Source organism: Apteryx mantelli, chromosome 2 (genome assembly GCF_036417845.1).
Source record: "Apteryx mantelli isolate bAptMan1 chromosome 2, bAptMan1.hap1, whole genome shotgun sequence".
NCBI classification, from domain to species: domain Eukaryota; kingdom Metazoa; phylum Chordata; class Aves; order Apterygiformes; family Apterygidae; genus Apteryx; species Apteryx mantelli.
In genome coordinates, this window is record NC_089979.1 from 56,110,086 (window position 1) to 56,134,630 (window position 24,545).

General features: G+C 44.9%; 1 protein-coding gene across 2 annotated transcripts in view; it reads left to right on the top strand.

The window, feature by feature from the left end:
• The first annotated feature begins 6,024 nt into the window (after nt 1-6,024).
• Nucleotides 6,025-24,545, top strand: part of MTCL1 (microtubule crosslinking factor 1) — a 111,014-nt gene continuing 92,493 nt past the window's right edge. For both annotated transcript variants that reach the window (XM_067290692.1, XM_067290693.1), the window contains exons 1-3: nt 6,025-7,009; nt 18,666-18,890; nt 20,447-20,605. In XM_067290692.1, the coding sequence (XP_067146793.1) occupies nt 6,149-7,009; nt 18,666-18,890; nt 20,447-20,605 (1,245 nt within the window). In that variant the 5' untranslated portion in view covers nt 6,025-6,148. The remainder of the gene's footprint in view (nt 7,010-18,665; nt 18,891-20,446; nt 20,606-24,545) is intronic.

The window sequence follows — 24,545 nt, forward strand, 5'->3', positions numbered from 1 at the left end:
TACCCCCACGGGCAGCTAGCAGCTAGTTCCTCTCCCCAAGCCCCCCAGCAGCCTTGGCCTCCAGGGTGTCGGAGCATCTCTGCCACGCTTACAGGACTGAGCTCGCTGGAGGAGATGGCAGTGGGATTACCACCTCCTTCCCCACCCTTCCCGTGCTGCATGGTGGCCTGGGGCTCAGAGAACCTGCCTGGAAGTCACCTCTGTCACTGAAGCCAAACCCCCGATCTGTGATGAGCGCCCTGACCAAAGGAGCCTTTCGTTATTGCCCACCAGGCAGCCCACTGACCAGATCCAGCCCATGCCATGTCTCTCTCTGAGCTGCTGTCTTTTTCCAGAGGAAATAGCTGCTGTTTGAGCAGCAAATGCTGTGTGGCCAGCGCAACCCCCTTGCCCGCTGTGTGTGGGAGCGGTGGCGGAGGGAAAGGGGTCTATGCCACAGCGGTGGCTCTATTCCCCACTGCTGGAGCAGCATGTAACCACATGGGAGGGCAAATTTGCAGCTAGGACAGCGGTGACTAACGCAGAGGTGGCTGAAGAGGGAGAGGAGGGGAGAGGAGGGGCCCATGGGGGCCGGTTGCTGCTTGCATAGGGAGGCTCATGCCCTTTCCTTAGCAAGAGGGGCAAGAAAGCTGTGTTTGCTTCCTGTCCATGCCCCAGGAGGTTTCACACGAAGGCTCAGCCCCGGCAGGAGTGACTGATAGTGGTGCCAGCGCCTCGCTATTTGTGGAGCTGGGCTTCAAACTGGGGGGTTTGGGCTTCAGTCCCTCCCGGCTGGGGAGGGCTTCGCAGTCAGACCTTTCCCTTGCTGCCCTGCCGCATTGCCCCTAGACCCTCTGCAAGAGGTTGGGGGGCTGCTGCTTCTCAGCAGAGTTGATTACGGCTGCATTTGGGGGGCGGGGGGGGGGGCAATCCCTGCCAGATCCAGAAGGAGTTAGCAGCGGCCATGCAATGCCCAGTGGCCACCTTCTGATACCAAAGTCCTTTACAGGAGCAAGCTCACAGCACTATTTCCATTCCCTGCTTGAGTGATTGCCATTAGACTGCTGTAGCACAGAGGCTCCAGTTGAGCACTGAGGCCTTTAATGGTAGGCTTTTGTACGGATCAGTAATAAGCCGTCACCGTCTAGCTGTAACTCCAGGGACCAGGAGTGAAGCTTAGAAGAGGACTGTGGGGCTTTGACTCCCCCAAGAAGAGGTAGCAGTTGAGGGAGAGGTTGCATAAAAATTGGATTCATGAACTTTAAAATGTCACCCATTTTTCTGTTGAAGCTGTGCACGGTCGTTGTTGCTGTCTCCTGTAACACCTGCCGGCCCTGGTTAGGATCCTTCCAGGACTGTCTAATCACAGAGCACAGTGTGGCCACAAAGAAATTACAGCCCATGATCTGCAACTTATAAAGGGGGAAAAATGATAGAATCAATCAGATATATGCTGTTTTATCCATATGTGTGGCATACGTGGATACTTGTGTGTCTACATTTTCTGTTTCGTTTTAGTTCCATAAACATCAGCGCTCCCTTTTAACACTGAGCCTGGCCGTTACAAGCCATCTCTTCTTATGGTGTCATTGAAGTAGATCTCATTGAATAGGAGAAAATAACAGCTTAGGCTTAGGTTACTGTAAGCTGGGCTGTCTGAGGGACAAATTTACATTTAGATTGAGCCTCTTCACATCTTCCCTAAGTAATTGTAAACTCTCCTGTGCCTCAGCCCTAGAAAGGAATTTAGGGAGCCCTGCACTGCCAAACTGTGCTTTATGCTTTGTAAAATGTTTGATAGCTAATCTAAATAGTCAGGCTTAGCATCTACTCTTCATAATTATTTATGCAAGTACAACTTGGTTATCAAACGTCTGCATATATCAGACAAAGGACATCAGCATTGCCAAAATAAATTTGTTGTAAAAGTGTTGTGTCTGATTATTCGTATTATTTAACCACCACCCAGACATCCTATTATGTTAAGAGCCGCACAAGCATGTAAGAAACTGTTCCACCACCAGGGATGTATGACTAATTTAAGATAAGAGACAACAATTGAACATTAGAAGCAAATAAAAAGAATGGGAGAGGAGAATTAGGGTAAGTGTGATAGACAGTCTGTGGTGGCATGCTCCTGTGTGAACCATTAGTGAGTTTTATGTAAAGGGAAAAATGGTTTGATATAAATAAATAAGAAATATGATACCAGTATTCCTTACCGGGCATTTGCCTAGCCCAATGGAGATTTCTGTGGTATGTACTTAGCTTTCATATTAGGGTCTTATTCTCATTCACGCCATGCCCATTTACACCACTTGGTTAGGGATCTCCAAATGGCATTACACAGACAGCAGAGGACAGAGGAACACAGCCAAAACACTACAGCTGGGCTCATACCACAAAAATTTGCCATCTGTATCCAGCTAGGCACGTGCCCAGCAAGGGTTACTGATACTGCATTTCTTTATTATTAAACTCTTTATACTGCTAGAGCAATGTACAGGGCTCTTAGTGTGACTGTGCATTGGCCTCAGTCTGAAGTGTGTTTAGCTGTCTTACATTCTCAGTTCCACTGCGATTTTGTTTGAGTGTCAATGTAAATAAATCACTTGTTATGATGCCTAGTTGAACTGATGATGCCTCTGAATGCAAAGGATAACAAACCTCATTGCATACTTCAGTGAGAGGAAGACACACACAATACAAGGATAAATGTTTATAGAGGTATCTGCTTGCCAGTCTCCTTTCTAGTCTAAGGTCTCCCTGCCAGGTCTTGGGCCTTTAGTTATTCTGAAGCTAGAATCTGTATTTATCCAGGGCATCTTCACAGTCAGTCTGACAGAGTTTAGGTCCTCCTTGTCTTTGTCTTTAGGAACTTGTGGCCAATAATGCATAGTGATATAACAAGACATCTTAAAAGTAAAGCATTTAGTAGCTGAAAGCAAGCATGTAGTGAAAAAGGGGTCATTAAAAAAAAAACTGTATGCATGTATTTACAATGTAATATTTACAAGGTAACCTAAGCAAAGTGGACTCTGCCAGGCACTCAAGTGTCACAGATTAATTCCCCCCGATAAGATAATTCCCAGCCCTTTGTGAACGTGCTCTTTTCTCAACCTTCCTAAGTCTTTTCCCCTCCAGTGCAAAGAAGCCTGGCACTGTCTCTCAACTATTGTTCGTAGAAAAGTGGCTTATCTTGAGCCATTCTTTTTCCTTTCATTTTCCTTTTGAATTGAACTTTTGTGTTCATGGGGCAACTACGTCAAAACAGAGTACTCATAAATTATGACAGAGCAGTTCCTCTTCCATCACAGGACTTAAAAACATTAAAAATCTAGTAGATGAAGCTGGAATTCCCATCTATTCTTCAAAGGTAATAACAAAAATCAAGTGAGAGTGGCAACATACTAGAGCAAAACAACCTTTCTTATATCTATCATCTAGGGTGGCATGTATAATAATTAATATTTCTTAGGATGAAATACAGCAACCATCATCTCTTTCACTCTAGAATTTTGGAAAAGGAGGATTGCTCTAACGGCCCAATAATGGGCTGCCAAACAAACCAACAACGCAGCAGCTTAGTAGGGAAAGACTGATAAGTGTAGTAGTCTGACATAAATGTCATGGCATTAAAATGTAACAATAGTGTACATTTTATATGCTGTTCTTCCAGATGGAAGTCTAACAGAGCTGCTTCATATTGCTTCTATAGACTGGTTATCTCATCCAATTATCAGTCAATTATGAGTATTGTACACTGAGGGAGAAAAAGTAGCTTACACTTGAGAGCAGGCTTGTTGCGTTTTCCTTTCCTCAGAGTACTTTGTATAAATGTTAAAGGAGTTGGCCCCACACAGTCTTCCTCATATTTATCTATACTGCACATACAGAGAGGCAGTAGCAATGCAACCTTTGCCAAACTGCTCAAAAATACTTTGCCATGTGACCTAAAAGGAGCATTTGGATGAAGGAACTAAACTGACCAGCAGTGGTGCCAACCGGGGAAAACTGTAAGCTGTAGCAGAAGCTAAATTTGTCAATAGAAAAAAAAAAAAATCTCTCCGCACTCTGTGGCACAGTTTGCCCTCCTGCCCCAGCCAAGTGTGGAAGGACCATGGCACTCTCTCGGGGCAGGCGACCCCTCGGTGGGGGATGAGAGCGGCCCTGGGATGTGTCCCCAGATCCTCGGCCCTGGGGCTGGGGCTTTCGCCAAGGCGCTGGAGCCCTCACAGGTGTCAGGTGCTGAGCGTCACCCCCGGGAACGCGGGTAGCCCCTGAAGGGCTGGCGGTTGCCGAAACCCTGTCATCAGGCGAGCTCGTGGGGCTGGCACTTCCCATGCCAGCTACCCAGGGAGGTGCTGAGGAGCTGCTCCTAATTTCTGGAGACCTGTAATAAAGTTCTGATTTGAATAATTTTTCACCACTAGCGCCTTACAAATAATGACTACATGTTGCATACTAGTAGGGCAGCATCTGTGTTGCTATTCAGCAGGATAAATCAGTTTTGCCCACTAAAACTTCTCATTTACTGAGACGAGGAGCCCCAGGATACCAGCGCTGTCCCAGTTTTTCCCCAGACAGGCTGACCTGGGCCGTTTCAGGTGACCCAACGCATTGGACCTGGCTGCCACCCTGAGACCAGGATTTGAACCCTTTCGCCAGGCCAGATGCTGACCTTACCTCAGCCCACCCCAACTGTTTTTGTGATGGTATCTGGCGCCCTCAGGCTTTAGCAGTCCCAAGGGCTTTTGCCTTTCAGGGTAATACTTTGCACCTAGATGAGCAGGGTGGGAGACCCTGAGCACCCCCGGGTGCTGGCACACCGTGTCCCCCCACACACACACACACACTTAGACTGCACTTCCCCAGAGCGCACTGCAATCACTGCCGTTCAGCCTCGGGTGGATTAAGCCTCCCAATGACTTTATGAGATAAGCATGCATTTACCATCTTTGTGTGACAGATAAACGTTAGGGAGCCACCGCAGCTTGTCCAAGGTCTCACTGTGCCTGAGTGGAGGAGTCAGAAACATCCTGACTGTTGCTGCTGTGCGCTACCCAGTTAGGCTATGCCTCTTTCCCACGCTTTAGCCTCTCCTCCCTTTCATTTATTCTTCGGGTGCTTTGCAAATTTAAGGGCTGTAATTTCATATCCCTGTGCTCCAGAAGGATGGGTCCATGCCTTTTGTAGTTTAGCCCCAGCCAGGAACTTGCTGATTCCCTCGGATACTCAGTCCTGCCTCTGGGTGAACCTGTGCCTGCCTTGAGCAAAGCAATAATGCAGTGGCTGTTGTTTTGTTGCTGCAAATCTCTGGAGAGAGGGTTTTCGTGGAGTCTTAGCTTGGGGGGGGGGGGGAGATCAACACGCAACGCGATATATCTCATGGCTGGGAAACTACGATGTCCCCCCCCCCAATCGAGCTTCCTTATAGGAAGCGACTGGCAGAGGCGCCCCGACAACGCGGCGTGCGGGGAGCTCGAGGAAAGTAGTTTGCAGGGAGAGCAGCTTGGCCGGCTGACAGAGGGGGCGGATCCTGCGCACAGGCGGGGAGCGCCGCGCCGGAGCGGCCCCGGCAGCGGCTGGGCTATTTCAGGAGCCGGCGGAGGCGGCGGCCGGGGCCGGGGCCGCGGGCGCCGGGGAACGATGGGGTTAGCCGCGCCGGGGGGCTGAGCGAGCATTTGCGAGCGGAGGCGAAGGCAGCTGGGAAAGACTCCTCTGCATCGGATTCAAGGGAAAGGGAGTCGGTTTTTTTTTTTTTTCGGGCTGCATCACAACTTGAGCTGCATCGAGGCGAGCCAGGCAGAGAGGGGAGCGGGAGGGGAAGGAGAGAGAGAGGGAGGAGAAGAAGCTGCCGCCGAGAGAGAGAGAGAGAGGGAGGAGGAGAAGCTGCCGCCGAGGGATCGGGATTCGTTTTATTGAAACAAATCAGTGCTCGGGAGAGAGCGAGCGAGCGAGGGGGAGGGGGGGGGCAGGACGAGGGGGATCGGGAAAGAAAAGTGTGAGGGCTGTGGCTGGGAGAAGCAGAAGTGATGAGAAAGCAACCGGGAAGGCTGGAGGAGGCTGCTCGTGCTGCTGCTACCGGGCTCCGCGGGCACCGCCGCTCCTGTCGCCGCCGGGCGCCCCCGCGGCCGCCGCTGCCGCCCCGGCGCCCCCGGCCCGTGCCATGGAGGCGCTGAACGGCCCCGGCCCCGGGCCCGGGGACACCCTGCGGCCGCCGCCGAGCCACCACCACCCGCACGCCGAGAAGAAGCGGCTGAACCGCGCGCCGTCCCCCGCCAGACCCTTCCTCAAGGACCTGCACGCCCGCGCCGCCTCCGCCAAGCCGCCGCCGGCGCCCCCCAAGTCGCCGAGCCTCCCCGCCCGGGCGCCGCCGCCGCCGCACGCCGCGGGGCTGCTGGCGGCGCCGGGCCGCCTCTCCCGCCGCCCCGCCGCCCCGGGGGCCAAGGCCGCCGCCGCCGCCGCCGCCGCCGCCGCCGGGCGGGCCGCCGCCAGGGCCGCCCCCTGCGCCAAGCGGGCGGCCCGCGGGCCGGAGCCGGCGCCCGGCGGCCGCGGCGCGGGGCGGCAGCCCGGCGGCGAGGCGGCCCCGCCGCCCGGCAAGGGCAGGAAGGGGAAGCGGGGCGTCGCGGCGGGCAGCGGCCATGCGGCGGCGGCGCTGGCCCGCGTCAGCCACACGGACAGCAGCTCCGACCTCTCCGACTGCCCTTCCGAGCCGCTCTCCGACGAGCAGCGCCTGGCCCCGGCCGCCAGCAGCGACGCCGAGTCCGGCACCGGCTCCAGCGACCGCGAGCGGGAGCCGCCGCCCGCCGCCGAGCCGCCGAGCCGCCCCGGCCCCGGCCCCGGCCGCGGCGCCCCGCCGCCCCCCGGCCCCCGCGGGGACCCCGCGGCGCCGCTGCCCGCGCCCCCGGGGGCCGCCGCGGCGCCGGGCGGGGGGCGAGCGCCGGGCCGCGGGGAGCCGCCGCGGGCGGCGCCGGAGGAGCTGCAGCGGGAGATGGAGGAGCTGCGCTCGGAGAACGAGTACCTCAAGGTGAGACCCCCGGTCCTGCCCGGGGCCCGCCGCCCCGTCGCCCCCGCGACCCCGCCGCGGCGCGGCGCTGGGTTTGCTGGCGGCCCCGCGGGGGAGCCGCGCTCGGCCCGCGGGTGCCGGCGCGCCTGTCTGCGCCGCTGCGGAGCGCGGAGCTCGGTGCGGAGCGGGGCCGTGGCGGGGCTTCAAAGGGCAGATAAGGGGCTCAAGCGTGTGGTCGTGTTTCTCCGCAAAAGCCTGTTTTACAGCGGCTGGATGATTGCAAGTGCGGTGCGACGGGTAGGGTGGCAATGCTGTGCTCGGGCGGCGTGCGGTCCCGCAGCCAAACTCCTTCTAAAACAGAGGGAACACGCTGCTGGTTACCAAGACCTCACTTTCCAGGAACTGTTTTCCTCACTATCGCCGTTAAAGGAAAGAAAAAAAATTACTCATTTGATATGGGAAAGATGACAGTATCATCTTGTCCGTTTATTGTGTTATTTTGTCACTGAAAAACCAAGCCACTCCTTGTGAAGTACTAACAGTAACAATAGCAACAAGAAAAGGAGTCTTTGCATCGTTGTACAGGTAGAAAAGCAAGTATATGTGCATTCATCCTCTGAGAAAACAGGAAAGCTAAATTCAGGAGTGCACTGAGCTGATTTGACCTGCAGAAACCTTTTGTTGGACTAGCACTTACAATATGATCTTTTGGCACAGCAAAGAGACTACATCCATAAAGATCTATAAATAAAATAAACTGAGATAATCATGTAACCACAGATACTGTACCATTTGACTCTGCTGCTGGTGAGGACAATCTTTGTTCCCTGATATCACAAACACCATTTTTTCTCAAGCAAAATGACCGTGGACATGCAAGGGAGTTTTGCTCGAGTAAGGACTGGAGTTTTGTAACCTTGGGAGAGAGGAGGATGGTGAAGAGGTAGACTAGTCTTGTTAAGCAGTTTTGGCTAGGAGACAAGAAACAATGTTCAGCATAGCAAAAGGTTAACAGCAGGGGTGCTGTAAGGTTCTGTGCTGTCTGGTGCTGCTTCATGAACTGGAATAAGGAGTGAGCAATGATACAGCAGATTTTTCAGATGACACTAATTCTTTTTCTTTTTTTTTTTTTATCTTAAGTCCAGCAAAGATTGGCCAGAGCTCCACAGACAGCTTAACCAGGGGGGGTGAATGGGTAAAAAATGAAGGCAGAGGATGGGAAATAAATCTCAGTATTGAAAATTCAAAACATTCAGAGGAGAAAAAAAAGGCTGAATATGTACTTTTCTCATTTTTAAATGCATTGTGTTAACTCAGGAGCATCACGACGGAAAGAGCAATGCTTAGTGTGCAACTGCAGGCAATGCTAGATTGCATTAGAAAGTGAATGGAGAAAAAGCAAAGAAAATATCATAATATTTTGTAGATCCATAGCCACTATATGCACTGGAATACAATAGGCAGTGCTGGTCATCTAGAAAAGGATAATGCAGAAGTAGAGCAATAAAACTATTGGGGCATAGCAAAGCTCTTGTAACATTCACACTGGATGGAAGACTCTGCAGCGTATTAGAGAAATGCATTAAAGTCCATAAAAGATGGACAGTGCAGAGAACCTATATCGGAAGTTTCTGTTCTATATGAGAGAAACAAGAGGACATGTAATGAAATTCAGACTTGATAAAATAATTGTTTTTACAAGTAGTTAAACTGCATTGGTCTTTGGGACCAAAGGCCTAGTAGTACCCAGAAAAGGAACTGGCTGTATTTTTGGATAACAGGATTTGCAGAGTTATGGTACTGAAGTTGACAATGAATTTGGTGAAGTTGACCATTATGAAGAATGTATTAAGCCTCCTGTTTCATGTCCAAGATAATTTCTAACTATGGGAAACTTAAAAAAAGGGGTTGATGTTGAGGAGGACATTATCTGTCTACTGTGAGTTTCCATGCCCATTCCTCTGCGTTGTCTAGGACAGGCCACTGGGAGGGTACTGGACCTCTGGTACATAATGACCAAGGGACCCGACTGACAAGTAAAGAACTTTATTCTGCATTATTTCAAACTTCTTGCCCTGTGTGACAGTGTCTTCAAGTCTTTCACCTTGATGTCTCCATCACCTCCAGCCATTGTGTCCCAGCCCTACTCTATTTTGGTTTGGACAGTAGCTTTTTCAGGCCTACAAGTCTGAGGGGAGTGAGTATATGTTGTGTGTGTGTTTCCTATGTGTATACACACACACACACACACACACACACACACACACACCCCACACACACATCTTCTCTCCTTGGCCACCTGTGTTCATACAGTTTGGAGGTTCTGCTCTTCTGTCAGACTGGTTAGAATCAGCCTTGTGGTTCAAAATTTACCAGGAGAACAAGGGGCATAATTCCCAAACTTTCCTTTCCTAGGTAAACCCATCTAAAAACACTTCTCTAGTCTTCTGAAAGTGAAAACCACAGCATTGCATGAGTTGTTCACTTGTCGCTTTGTTCTTTGTTTTTCTGAGGTGCTGTTCTCTACTTTGGTGACGACTGTTTCTCCATTAACTGGAGGTGGTTAAGCAATAATGGGGAAGCTGTAAATAGACAAATGATTAGATAAATCCCCAAAGAAGCTGTTAATTTCTTGAGTATGTCCATATGCTGAATTTTCTAGTTTTCATTACTCCTTTTCCCTCCCAGCATCTGGAATGGTGCACATAATTTTAAGGGAAACTTCAGGGAAATTTATCTTTCATATAGCAAGTTACAGGATATAGAATAGGATATATACATATAGGCACACACAGACTTGCTTAGTGCTAAAGATTGCTGAAAATTAAAGGGTTACTAGAAGAAACCCTTCTAGTTCATTTATCTGTAATCATTTATCTTTATTTGTAATCAAAGAGTACTAGAAAGTCTCCCAGAGTGCTCCATGGAAGCCTTTGCAGAGCAAGCTGTTGATGCTGCAAATGTTTAAGACTTAATACTATGAGCCACATCTCAAACTGGTATAAAGTTACGAGCTTATGTAGCTCCAGTGACTCTGTCATTTTACCCTGGATGAGGCTTTGGCTCCAGAAGTACTCAACTAACCATAAAGTTAAGCATGTACATGAAGTGTCTCAGGGTCAGTGTTTACAGTGTAAAGTCTCTCTTTTGCTGCCTCTGTGACATTTCATCCTTGATTTCATATCTGTGTATTTCTTACATAATCTTATTTTGGCTGCCTCTGTGGGAAGACTGTAATACTAGAGTAGCATTTATAAGGTATCACTTACTTTTTGAGGTCAGATGATGTGAAATTGTGTCATGGTGGCTGACTCTGGAACTGGAAGGTCATCAGTAAATTCTAGTAGAAGATAAAATTTTAGTTATTGCTAGCCAGTCCTGTTTATAATAGCAAAATACTGCCTACACAAATGACTGTTTTCCAGAATTACTTTTAAGTCTGGAGCACATGGAAAACCATCATGCCTTATGCAAGTCCCAGGAAACTTTGAAAGAAGCTGTTTAAGGTATAGATCCCTCTAAAGGATCTGGGATCCTAATGGAAAGGGCCCAAATCTCAACAAATAAAAACATTGTTGCTTTATCTTGGCATAAGTTTAATTCAGATTGTTTCAATTAAATAAACACGTCAGCAAAAACAGAAGTGATATTTTAGTTATGAAGTATAAATTTGACACATGCCCCTTTTCTGTTTTCGTCCTTCATGGACAGAGTGTAAAAAACCCTTCTGCATGAAGCACAGCACTTCTTACTGTCCTTAAAATATATCTGATATTTACTTAGCTTTGCTTTACTGGGCGTTTTCTTTGCAAGTGTGTTGGTATAAGTTCAATATGCTGGAAGCGCTGCTACAGTGTAGACTAGCACAAAAATATATTCTAAAATAGCCTAGATTTCTTAGATGATCATCTTGCTTGCCTTGCTTTGTCTTTGTTCTTTCTTTATTAATTTTATCAGTGACATACCCTGGGCATAAATTGAGTCAGAGGCCACTCCAGGCCCCTTTTTCCACTCTGATACACCTAAATGATGTTCATTTTTGCTTCAAATGGCGGTATATGTCATATGAGGTTATATTTTATTTCTCAGCTCCCTCTAAACTGTAGATCTTTGAGTCCATACACTTCAGATGAATTCACATATTTTGTGAGAAGTAACACCCTTATTTTTGTTATTAACCTGCAGGAAGCTGTGTATGTCAAAGGATCTTTGCGGAGCATCAGCGATTCGAAGCAACGGGAGTGATTTTTTTCGTTTAGCGAGGGTTACAGAGGCTAGCAAAGCCAAGGGTATTCCCCCAGCTCTTTTGGACCTGCTGCTTTTCCCACCCAGTAACTATTTAGTCGTGAGGAGAATGGAGGTAATAACCCCCCGGCGCTGTGGGGGGCGAAATGGCGCTTTGGAGCCGAGCGGCAGAAGGGCCCCAGCAGGCGCCGGCCGGGCCCCCGGCCCCGTGCGGCGGGCGGCGGCGCGCCTGACCGCGCAGTGCGCCGCGCAGCAGTCGCTGGCCGTGGCCGTGGCCCCGCGGGGGACAGTAAGGGTGCATGGGCCGGGCAATGACTCTGGTGCTTTAAACTGCTCCGGGAAAGGAAGCGCGTTGGAACAAGAGTAGGAGTAACGCTTGAGTGAAATGTAAAAGCTGCCAGACACTGGGCGCTCTCTCGTATCCTGCAAACTCAAAACAGCCCCCAAATAAACAGGTGCTTATGGTTTTGTGATTTTTGAGATTTCTCACCTTAATTTGTGCTAGCAGCATTCAGTCCGGTAAAGGCATGCAAGCTGCAGACCACATTTGAATATCAGTGTGAGACTTTTGAAGTAGTTGGGTTTGAGAGCTAAATAGTAAGAGGGGGGCAGGGACCTTCAGTTCATTAACATATTTTGCAAAAGTCAAAAAGGTTGGTGGTTCCTTTATTCTCAACCAAAGCCTTATAGAGCACATTTATCCCTACTGCAATTCTGCCAAAGTAGGTAAAGTGATATGGGGGATGTGCTTTTTCCGTAGCGGTAGCATCATCTCTTACATAAAGACAGTTTGAGGTATTCAAAATATGAAAACAGAGATTATGTAAACTGTAGTTCATGAACACTAGACTTACCAAGGACTAGCTACAACTTCTGGTTCAACCCTAGTACAACAGCAGTTACCCACTGTAACTTCTCCTCTTCCTCCCTTGCTCAGTTTCTGCTCATTTGATTTAACATATACTAAGTAACCTTTTATTTAGAAAAATATTGACATATTTTATAAATATGCCTTTTGGATAAATTAAAAAATACTTAGTTTTTTACATAGACAATTGAATTTCATCCTTTGTTTGTGCTTGCTTAAATGCTGTACAAATTATTGGTTTTGTATGTTTTTGTCTTCCTAGTTTGCAGATGTTACCAAGCTAGTATGTAACCTCTGGACACTGGTGTTTTCTAATTCAATGGAACCTAAAAGCTTTCAACTTGGCATTACATGTGATTGTAAATTCATAGTCAAGAATTCAGTATACATCCATCATTATGCTATTTTCTGTATGTAATTTCTCTGTAATAGTCGTTTCTAGAATTTCCATCTTTTGAGTCATGTTTAAGGTCCAGTTTTTAATCTTTTATTCATGCTGAGTTAAGAGCTGTTTCTGCATTAGCCAGTAATTCAGCTCAGTAAGGGCAGATCAGTGGGCTGGTCTAGACTCAGCTGGTGCTGAGGCCTTTGCCTCTGCACGTACATGCAGTTCAGGGGCTTTCCTTTGGACCAGATTTAGTCTGGTTTCTTGAGTGAAACATCCCCATCACCCCTGTGGTTCAAAGTTGTCCAGAGGACTCATCAGTTGTTCAAACCCATCTGTCTCCATTGGGGTGTATTTGGCGCACGCTTGGAACATAGTTCTCCATTTATTTTATTTCAAAAAGAATCTAGTTCGTGTGTACTGTGTGGGCTGAACGAATGCTCAGGCAGGGGGATTTACTTTGAAACCTCACTACTCGACCAGGCTGCCCGTGTAGAGGTAGGCGCAGCCAGTCAGTTGTGCAAGTATTCCTGTTCATTGCAGCAGGAATGGCTCGTGTGAGTGTGGGTTACACACTATAAGAGCTGCAGGACTGGATTTTTTTTTTTTAGAATCCCAAATAAGACATATTCCTATCATTTAACCTTAATTACATTTCATTATAAATTAAATCAATAATAAAAAAGTACGACATCAATAAAAGGTATTAATGGCATAATGGCTTCTCTTCTGACAGGCGTGTCTTCACTTTGCACAATACAGATGTGAAATCACACCATCAGTATGCATTTGGGCTATGCAGAAATGTAAGCAGCGCACACACTTTCCCCTTCTGGCCTATTCACCTTGGCTTAGTAGACTGACATGGAAACCGTGATTCCTTACTCTGTTGCTTTTTCACTGAAATCTTGGGGAATTCTGCAACTGGAGCAGCAATTTAAGTGTTCCTCTGGATTCGTACAGCCACCCTGTGAATTCGGATGAGCTGAGCCTCTCCACTGAGATGACTGGTAAAGTGATCCCTGTTCGTCCCCATCTAGCTGGCCTTTGGGAAGTCATTTGGGCCAAGAACCTTGAAGCACGAGCAGCTGGGCTCAGGAGCACGAGCACGAGCACAGCTCTAAAAAGAGCTGCCAGTTAGGAAGTTGCTTTATCCCAACACTTCCATTTTTTCCTTTTGATCAGGGTGACATCTGGAAAGAAAAGCAGGTTAGCTTTTTCCTAAAGAATATTCTTTCCTCCAAGACTTTCTGCCTGGTGCTGATGTTGCAGAGGTTAATAGCGTAATTACCATTAAATTAAAGGGTATCAAGAGGAGGCTCTCATCCTCTTCAGGAATGTACAGTGAAGTGAAGCTTCTTATGGCTGCACTTCGCCTTGCAATTGCAATTGCCCCGTGGGATCGTGGAGCAGGACCCCCCTGTTTAAGGAAGGGAGCAGGCTCTCATTTTTTAGATGCACAGAGGGAAGCCTGCTTTCTTACTTGTTTAATTGCCGTTATGTGCCTATGCTGATCTCTCTCTTCATTTTTAAAAAATTGAAGTCCACAGTATGAAACTCAACACCTCTTGAGAGAAAGAGCTTTAATTCTCACTCACAGTAATAATAATGATAAATTTTAATGAAGTCAGGGATTGAGTTTAGCTAGTATTTCCAACTGCCTCACAGCCAAAGCAACTTTTTTTGTGAACTACTGAGTTTGGTAGTTGTTAAGGTTCTGGCTCTGTTGCGCTTGCCCTTGATTTAACTAGTGACTGACATGTTTTCTCCCAAAGTGATAGGACTGCCTGTATAGTAAGTTGGGCCATCATAGTTTCAATTGCAATTTCCACTTCCCTGGGTCTTTTCTCCCTGGCTGTTGTGAGGCCTGCAAATCGTCCTGCAAATCATCACTCTCCGTATTCATTTCCTCTCTGGGGTTTTGAATGAAACCCTTTCAGCTAGAGCGTGTAGCCAAACCTCCTGGCCAGCCGGTCCGGTGCTGCGTTTGTGCCTAGGAGATCCCGCTGGGAAGGCTGTGAGGCCAGTGAGGCGCCTGGGAAAAGGAAAGGTTTCTTTCTCATTCTTGTCTTGCACTTTGGGCAGTTTTTGCATTGCGTGCCAGTGCCTGGTTTCCACTGCGCGCTGGTTCGTGTCCTGGTCCGTAGCCTGTCGCAGCCGGAGAAGCGACTCCTGGGTGCTGACACTCTGCTTTTACGCAGCCTCTTGTCAATGGGCTTGCACTATAACTACATGCTAAAACTGTGAAAAAATAAAGCAGATTTTAGCCTAGCTTCCTTTGTTTTTTCTATGCACCCATCACTTCAGAACGGGAATTGGAGCTGTCCTGGATTTGTAGGTCATCGTAGCAGCGATGACTTAGCAGATGTTCACGCAAGGTTTCAATGACTGTAGCAGCATGACGAGTACCTACGGAGGGGAATAAGCTGTGAAGAACCAGAAGCATCTGCATCTTTGCCACTGGTTTTGTGTGCTGTATCCAGTGCAAGATTATGTCTTTCTGTAACTAGTAAAAGATAATGCCAGTATCCACAGCTGTGTGCTGTCATACAAAATCTGAACCATGTATAGTTATCCTATATTTCAAAATTTCAGAGAGGTAAAACTTTGACCTGCTCCCATTTTTTTTTATTTTAATGTATAAAAATAGGACTTCATTTTGCCACTCAAAAAGGCATGATCTGTCCCCCCCTTTTTTCCCCTCCTCTCTTGGTTGGAAAGACTACACTGTTACAAGTTTCAAGCAACGTAGTACTACAACAGAAAGCAGGGTATCGCTGTGTGCAGCCTGTGCAACTAGTTTTCTGTTCCTTATACAGTCAAAATTAATTGTGCCCTCCGCGTGTTTGGACGTATGTTGCCCTGTTTTAAAACTCATCAGAAGACTGCTGTATGCCTATGTACAAGGGCTCAGGACACACTCTTCTTTCTATATAAACATTTTTGGGCATGAGTGTGGAAAAGAAACTCAATTTAGTCAGTCAAATTAAAATAGAAGGTTCTGGAAGAGAAACAAGAGTGGTTTTAAAGTCCATTTTTCTTGAATGTTTACTAAATTTTAATTTATCTGCAAAATTACACTAGAAAAAAAGCAAACTGTGCATTTATAACCCAAACCAGAAGCAAGTATAAAAAAAAGTCAGACTTGCAAACTCAGGGTTATGCTGTTGAGGGAGATTGAGAAAACTTAAGTTTTAGCGGAGATAAAAGACATGCCTATCTGCTGAAATTTAATTCTTGCAGCTTTTCTGGGAACTTCTTTGGTGGGAGGAAAGGGATTGGATTCAAACCTCCCGCTGAGCCTGAGTGAGTGGTGAGGCTGGGAGACCCTCCGTGCCCACCGAAAGGGCTCGGGAATACGCCGTTTCAGTGGGATGACTGCTTCAGGGAACTGCGGTGTTTAAAATGATGAGAGTTTCACTTTCCAGTCCAGGTTGCAGTAAGAACTTTTGTATAGTCAAATATTGTAGTGGGTTATTTGTCTTCAAAAATGGGCCAGATTTGCTAATTCCAGATACTGATTTAGATAAAAAGGAAATTTAAGATATCAGCAGTAAAATTATAATTACTCTTTGCAGGACACTTAATACACTAAAATAGTTGCTTAGTTCTTGAAGTATAAACATAAGAATATAGACTGAGTCTCATTAATTTTGTGGTAACAGATATTCTCCTTATTGTGGAACTGTGTTTCAAAATATTCAGTTTACAACCAAATTCTTAATCTAACATTAGGTTTCTGAAGATGCTATTAAAAAGTTAATTGAGGTTAAATCTAGTTGAAAGAGGCTTCCTGAGTCTGTTGACAGCCCTAAGCAGTAACTCTGGTTCTGTTCATCTCAGCAGGCTATATTGGCTCTGATAGCTGAAGTTTGCACTTTCAGAATCACCACTTGAGCCAAAATGTCTACTTAATGTACTGCTAAAACAAAAGTGTACTTTTTTTCGTAGGTTCAAAAGCCAATGCAACTCCCTAACCAGTTTCTAAAACCTTGACTTTTTCTTCTGCATCTCCATGGTTAAATTTTTACTTTGCATTGTGAAATTACCTATAAATGTGAAGCAGCATAGTGCAAAAGTATGTATATTAAAAAGAAAGAAAGAGCTTGCCTCCCCAATTCGCTCAGGAGTATGTTACTATATTTTCCTTTTTAAAAATATCAGTCATTTAAAATTACACCAGTTTGTTGGCTCTAAACTGACCCGAGCATTTGGCTATATCACACATAGTACATAGGGCCTGGACCATAAATTACCCTTTGAAAGAATTCTGCTGAGCTTGGTCTGCAGAGCTTGTTTGCTTCCTCGCAGTATGCTGTTTGTGGTTAATTAATAGATTTGCAACTTATGAGTATGTCATTGCTGCAGAGGTAACTTCTGCTACTGTGTTTAACATTACTCCTCTTCAGACAGTACCAGGCTCAAGTGTGATCCAGCCCCTTGGGAGTAACCCTTGAGCTTTTCGCTGCACACAAGCCCCCTGCTCATGCAGCTGTCCCAGCGAGGTTACAGGGCAGGATGCCCCTTGGTTTTAGCATTGCAGAAATCTGGACACACTGGGAACATACACGAGTATGGCGGGATTGTGAGAAACCTGGTCTGCCCTTTCTGAGCATTTAAGGAGCATCGTGCAGAGACCTTGGAGGGCCGTACTTGGGGGAGCAAAGCCTCACTGCTGAGCTCAGAGCGGTCATTTTAGAAGTAACAGGTCTTCTGGTCACCCACAATTTGATCTGTGCTGGTTCTGCTAACTTGAGTTAGGACATGACTGTATAAAAACTGAAGTTTTTATGTGCAGCTGGGATTGGGGTGGGAGACAGGGAAGGGTTGGGACGACTGTGCCCTGCTGTGCCGCAGGGGCCTGGGCAGGTGGTCCAGTCCGCAGGGGGCATGGCAAGGGTGCTAATGCCACAGCAGCGTCTTCACCACCTCAAAAAAGTGTGAAATCCTCTCCAGCCATCCTCGGTGTTTTGAGTGTCCCTTACAAATCTGAATGGAGGTAACAGCGCAGCTAGCCCTGCCGCAGGCTTTGCTTATATCTTATTTTAGTTACGCTTTCCAGAGAAAATTTGGTCTTTGTAATATCAAATGAAATTTTGAATAGCCCCATTTAAAAATTTATAGTTCATTTCATCTATAAATATGCTTTAAATAAGGAAATATGCTTAAAATTAAAAGAAAAATTTTGATTAGGGCTTAATAGTGAAAAATACTCTTCTCCTTGTTCTTTTTCTTGACGGAGTTCCCTTTTTCTTTTTTCAACTTAGCTCAAAGTTAATAGAGCTGTAGATTTCCTTAGAGCCATCATGCAGTAATTTAATGGCTTGTACCCCTGAGCCTGGAAGACCTTTATAAGAGTTTTAGCTCTGGAGCTCCAGTCATGCACAGATTAAACAAATGGGAATGATAGAGTTTATCCTGTTCAGCTGCAAATCTTTAAATTTGACTTTAGAGAGCGTGTGCCGCCCATGGTATAATGAGGAACTGGGACAGTTCACAATCCTCAGAAAGCAATGACCAGTTTATATTCCCACTGGCCCAACAAGGTTTTGTTTTGTGACTGTCGTTCTGTCATTCACACATGAGTTCACCCAACCAAAAACCACTTTCTTGCCCCCCAAACCATCTGTCATTAAGCATGTCCATGCTGCTGGGCTTAGACAAGACAGCACTTTGGTATGGAACAGTTGGGCATTTGGCAAGAAGTTCGTATGCCAAAGATTCATTAAAGTTTTCAAGGGATAATTCCGTTTCTAGGAATTGCAGATTGCTATAAAGGCACATCACAAGGGTTGTTGAGGTACTTTGTTAAACAGGTTTGCTGTAATCTAAATAAAACAAGGAATCAGTTGAGATAGTGGCAAATTATTATGCACTTTTTGTTTTAATTGGGGATGGTAAAATGAAGGTATTATCGGTTTCAGGAGACAGTTGAGCATTCTGGTAACCCTGGTCTGTTTTTCATTATTAAAACAATTGTAAGGAATGTAGCAAGCATTCATAAATTTAGTTCAGCGTAATTATTCAATGCTGAGATAAAACTGCCATTCCTATGCCTTTTGCTGCATGTTGCAATCTGTATCACTTTATTAGTATGTTATCCTAGTGAGCACGTTTCCTTTTTTTTCCCAGGGGTGAGATTTCGAGGTATGATGGAGCACTGTTTTGACTTTTCACAGGATGAGCTGGATGAACTTCGGGCTGAAATGGAAGAAATGCGTGACAGTTATTTAGAGGAAGATGTTTACCAGCTGCAGGAGCTCCGGCGAGAGCTGGACCGGGCAAACAAGAACTGCCGGATTCTGCAATATCGTCTCAGGAAAGCAGAGCAGAAAAGCTTGAAAGTTGCACAAACAGGCCAAGTGGACGGAGAGCTCATTAGGAGCTTGGAACAAGATTTAAAGGTAGGTGAGAGACTCATGTGTCCAGTCATAGCGCAAGGGAGCAGGCTGCGATTTGGTTCCCTGTAATGGGAGCGAGGGTGACGTACGAAACAGGAGGTAGTTCTCAAAATGTCAGGACCAATTTCCTTATTCTGCGGTAGAAAACAACTGCTCCGCTTATCATACTGAAAAGATGTGTTACTGAGTAAAAAATATGTTCTTTGAGTCAAATGAAAGAGACACAGTCAAGTTACATTTGTGCATTTGAAAGATTTAAAGGGTTTTGTTTTTACTTGTGTTATGCAAAATCTTAGATTTCCCAAATTATATCAACAAAACCTGATGTACTATTCCCTATTCATTCTGTTTCCTTCCTTTTCACTTTTTACTTAAGTCAAATATCTAAAAAAGTCTAGTTACTCATTTCTTAGTTCCTAATGAGCTACTCTTTCTGGTGCTCATCCATGAGCAGATTCTTATAACATTTAAGGGGGCAAATAGAGAATAAAACTGCTAATTTCCATTAAAAAATTCTGTTCATATTGAAACAGATTTTTAGAAATGTTTCCTTCAAGGCTAAGCTTTATATAGGCATAATTTTTATCTAGCTTTTGCTGCCATTGTCTATCTGAATATTGCTTTCTTGTAGCTGTTTTGAAAATAACTTCTGTAGACAGGGATTGCTAACCACCAGAATTATTAAGCACTTTGTACTTGAAAATGCAAAACATAAAACCTTCTGAAATTGGAATTATTGGTTCCCAGCAATGGAAGTCAGAGTGGCATATCAAGTTATCAAGCTTTTCAAGATGTCAGACCCAATTTCCTTTTTTTTTGTGGCAGAAAACAAATGTTAACTTTATCATCATAAAAATTATACATTATTTGGTAAAAGACTTGTCCATAGATTCAAGTGAAAGAGATATTGGTTTTCTTTGTTTGTTTGCTTTGTTTTTGTGCTGAATTGTTGTAATTCATCATTCTGAATGATGAATCACCATTCAGAATGTTTTTGGAGTAAATATTCATTCTTGTTAAGCTGGACTCAGAAAACCTAAGCTAGCATATATTTCTGTGCTTTCCTATCACTCTTGCCTGGCTGTGACTGCTGCTAGAGCAGCAAATTCTGGTGGATGAGACTGCTGCGTGGATGTGGTTTTGATCAATGACCTATCAGCTGTATAGCACAATTCCTCATCCTCTTTTTTATCAGCATGATATGCTGGGACTTTGATGTGCAGCCATGGTGTCTGCTTGTTTCCTAATGCTGTCCATGCTGTTGCCTTAGCATAATGTGGAAAGGGAGGTGGAGAGGGTTGAAGAGGTTTGAATTGAAGAGGTTTTCATCTTGGATTTCTTTATTAGAAATGAATATTCATTTTGGTATTTGAAAGGCTTGCAGTCCTTCATCAACAGCCAGTCTCATAGATGAATTGAACTCTCTACTATTTCTAGTAGATAGTACTCTAGTACTAATCTCCAGTATCTCTACTATCTAGGGCTGTAATATGTTTCCTGCTGTAGGTGCTGCTCTTCCTATTCAGATCATCTTCATGTTTTTGTGCTCTTTTGACCAGGTAGCCAAAGATGTTTCTGTCAGACTGCACCACGAGCTGGAAAGCGTGGAGGAGAAACGTGTTAAAGCAGAAGATGAAAATGAAGTCCTTCGCCAGCAAATCATTGAGGTGGAAATATCCAAGCAGACACTGCAAAATGAGCTGGACAAGTTAAAAGAGGTAAGCAATAATCAGGAAAGTCGTGGAGAACTGCGTTCCTGGGTTAGACAGGAAGGTTGATGCACAAGCATCTTAGACTAATTCTTTTAAGAAATCCCTGCTGACACTGCTTGTGCAATTGTCCAAAAGGTCTCCTCACCTTTGTTATTTATCCCAAGTGTATTAGGAATTTAGAAACAATAGAGAGGTAGTTGGTTGATGTTGGTGGTTTTGTCCAGTGCTTCTCACGCTGCTTCTGTCCCATTTTAAACTAGCTCCTCTGTTCCTACCAGAACAAAATTATCTTTGATTTGAGCCCAGTTAAATCTGCCTCTCCTTTACCCGGACTGGGACTTCCACCTATTTTAGATTCAAACTCGGTCTGCGTGACACGTCTCCAAAGGGTTAGCTCAGATAGGTGAGCCGCCGGTTTGGCAGATGCTGTTCAGTGGTGACAGTGGGAGCCACCAGCATGGTTAGGCAGCAGGAATGTGGTCTGTAATGTATAAATAACATTGCACTCCAGGCGCAGAAGTGCTGTCTCTTAAGAAAAGAGATCATTTCAATTAGAGCTGACACCTAGTCATACTGGGTGAAGCGATGATCCTTGGAAGCAAGTGAGCTGAGGAGTAGAGGACAACAAAGGGAAGCCAAGTACTAAACACAGCTCTTTGCCAGAGTCCATATCCTGGTCTGTGGCAGTATTTCTCTTCTCTTAACAGTACAGCAGATTGGCAGCTCAGAGCCTCTGCTCCATTTTAAACCAGATTGAGACAGAATATTTAAACATAATGAGGTAAGGCATTTATCCTCTGAGCTGTGGTCAGATTTAGAGAGCTGGTGCAATTATGTGTTATTTTAATCTTTCAAACAATGCTTGCATGTCAACTGGCACAAAGCCTGATTCAGTTTAATAAGGACAACCCCTATCTATTTTTTCCGTGCATGAGAGTTATGAGGAGAAGGAGTCCAGTGCAAGAGTTTTGGAGCGGTCTGTACATGATGGGACAAATGTCAGCCAGTGTAAGCACCAATGTTGCTATGATAGATTAGATTACTTAGAAGTCTGACACAAAAGGAAAGCCTGGATGATATTTTAGCTATTCTTCTTCTTTCTCAATGTTATTCGTGAATGCTGGTCTTAATAGATATGGTACTGTGTTACAGGATACAGTCTGTTTTCTATACACAGATACTGTGACATGCACTGTATATAATGTCTTGTTTGTTGCTGATTATCATACAAGCCCACTAGATACTGCTTGATGGTCTTTGGGATTAAACAGTTGGAGAACTAAGTTGTGGGTGAGCAATGGGAAAGAAAATGCTCCAGCAGTGCTGGATTCTCAGATTGGCTCTCACCAAGCTAAATTTGCCCTGCTTCCTACATTGCTGCAGCCAAGTAGAGCCGGAAAGCCCAGCTAATTCAACTTTATCTCTACTACAGTGCAACCTGAAGTGAATGTAGCCTTACTTTGGTAGCAGACTTTCCTCCTATAAGAGGCAAAGGCTGGAGGAGAAGTAGGGAAAGGAGATATGGACAGATAGAATTATAAGATGCTCTGAAGGCACAGTGAGGAATAAATTGCAATGCATTCTTTTGTAATGCAAGTGGTGGTTTCGCTGGGGGTCGGAAAAAATTTCAGAGGATCTCAGTAGGTTAGAAGATGGAGATTTAGACCTCAGCAGGTTGCAAAAAGATGGATGAGTCAAAAGGGAGTCACATTTTCAAAAGTTTGAGAAATACGGCGATATGTGTGCCAGATAAGTATGTGTTTGCAAAGTTGTTGACAAAATCTGAAAAATACAAAAAAGGATAGTTCTTGCCTCAAAAAGTTTTCAAATAACTACCAGAGGCCATTTCTTTTTGAAAACATCTAATACATATGAAGCTGTAAAAGAAAATATTATAAACATGCTGATAAGAAAACTAGTCCTTCATATATCAGGAGAAAAAGTGCCCCAAAGGCCATATGGCTTGTTACCAATCCACTCTGACTCTGCATCTCGTCTAGCTGAAGGCTGGCACTTGGAAGCAGTATCTTTCTCATTTAGTCCTGGAGCGTCGCCCCAGACCCAGTTAGACAGTATTCTTGCCCTGATACAGCTTACTGTCATCATATGCTCTTTTTTCTGTAATATCCTTGACTATTCTCAGCCCTTTTCTTCTATCATCCTCTGATCAACATAAAGATTTTCTCACATCTGAATTCATGTTTATTACTTAATTCAGTCCAAACTTCTGCTTTGTCCTGCTATATAATTCCCTCAAGTCCAATTTCTTTACTGCAGTGGAATGGCATGTATGTTGATTACCTTTAATGTATTTTGCATGCTAAAGTATCTTTAAGAATTGTACACATCTCTCAATATACTCTTTCTTTAAAGCAGCCTTCATTTTTTGTCATAATCCTTTGAAGAACTGCTGAACACTTACAGTGTTCAGTGCTGTTATACATTCTTTTATCCCAGTACCTATTTCCATCTCCTGTGATACTTTCAACAAGTTTCTTTTTTTTGTGTGTGTGTGTGTGTGTGTGTGTGTGTGTGTGAAATATATGCAGGTTTGTTCAGTCTGAGTAAAATTCTTATCTTCTCCTTCAAAAAAGCCTTCAGTTTTAACTGGGGTATGAATTTTCAACTTCTGCTGACCATGTAATTTCAAGTTGTCACATTAAGTAGATATGAGATAGGCTTTCCTCTTTATTCACTAAACAGCATTTCTCAGTATGTCTCAGCATTGCAAATAATAGAAACAAAGTTATAACAAAGAGGAAGGGTGACGAGAAGTCACTTGCCAAGGTCCTTCACAGTGCTCTTATATCCTATTCTACTGCTGTGCTGTAGCTGATATACTTCCCCTCCCGCTCCCAGACACTTCTGGATTCCAGTTTCATGACCTGCTCTCATAAGCTTTTGCATAATCTGTCCAAAACATGTATAGAGATTCTTTTGGTTTGTTCTGGTAGCTGCCAGATACTGCCCATCATCAAAAGGTTTTCAGTTTTTTACTGAGCATTCAAATAAGGAGCTTCTAGATCATAGGTGAGCCAGTTGCAGGGTTTTAGGGTAATGCCAGCTCTTTCCTTTGTTTTTGTTTTTGTTTTAATAAGCATGCTTCATCACCCCAGGATTTCCTGTAGATGGGTTTTGAGCTAAGATATGGATTAATTAGAATTTTAAACAAATAATTGTGGTTTTTATCCAGTTCTCTTGTTTCCCAATTAGATACCATTCCCATTCTCCTCTAAATGTCATCAGTACCCTGGCATTCACTTTGATTAATCATGCCGCTCTACTTTGTTTTTTTCAGTCGACTGAGCCAAAGGATAATATGGTGCTTTCCTTTCCCATAATTCTTTCCAAAAATTGTTCAGATTTTGTTTGCTTCTCAGCGTGTAGTTTCATCACTCTGCTACTCTTGCCTGAAATACTTCCACTGCATTTCCAAGCAATTTCTTTCACTGGGTAATAATGTTTCTCTGAGTATTTTTTGACTTTACGGACTGTACCAAGTTATTCTGCTTCAGTCTTCTGTAACTGCTGCAGCATTGTGGTTCACTGAATTTCCCCCCACCAGTTATATTCACCTACTTTTTCAGTCTCCCTTTTTCAGCTCTTCCTTTTTATTACTCTGGAATTCTCAGCTGGTTTTGAGCCTTCCTCTGATGCCTTTTTTGTGGCAGCTGCTTACTTCTTTCTCTGTTAGAGCTTCTGAATTTTCCTACTGCTGTGAACACTTCTTTGTAGTAAATCCTCTGCAAAATTGGGATGTCCTTAAGAACTGTCCCTTCTAGGAATTTGCTAGGATTTTCTGTGACTTACCAAAGCTGCTGCTTCCTTATAGCCTTAGAAGCAAAGGCTGTGTACCCTCACAAATTCGATAAGTATACATACCACTGCCGATGCTTTCTTTTTTCTTGTGTTGTCTAGGTTATTAGTATGGGCATTTGAGTCAATA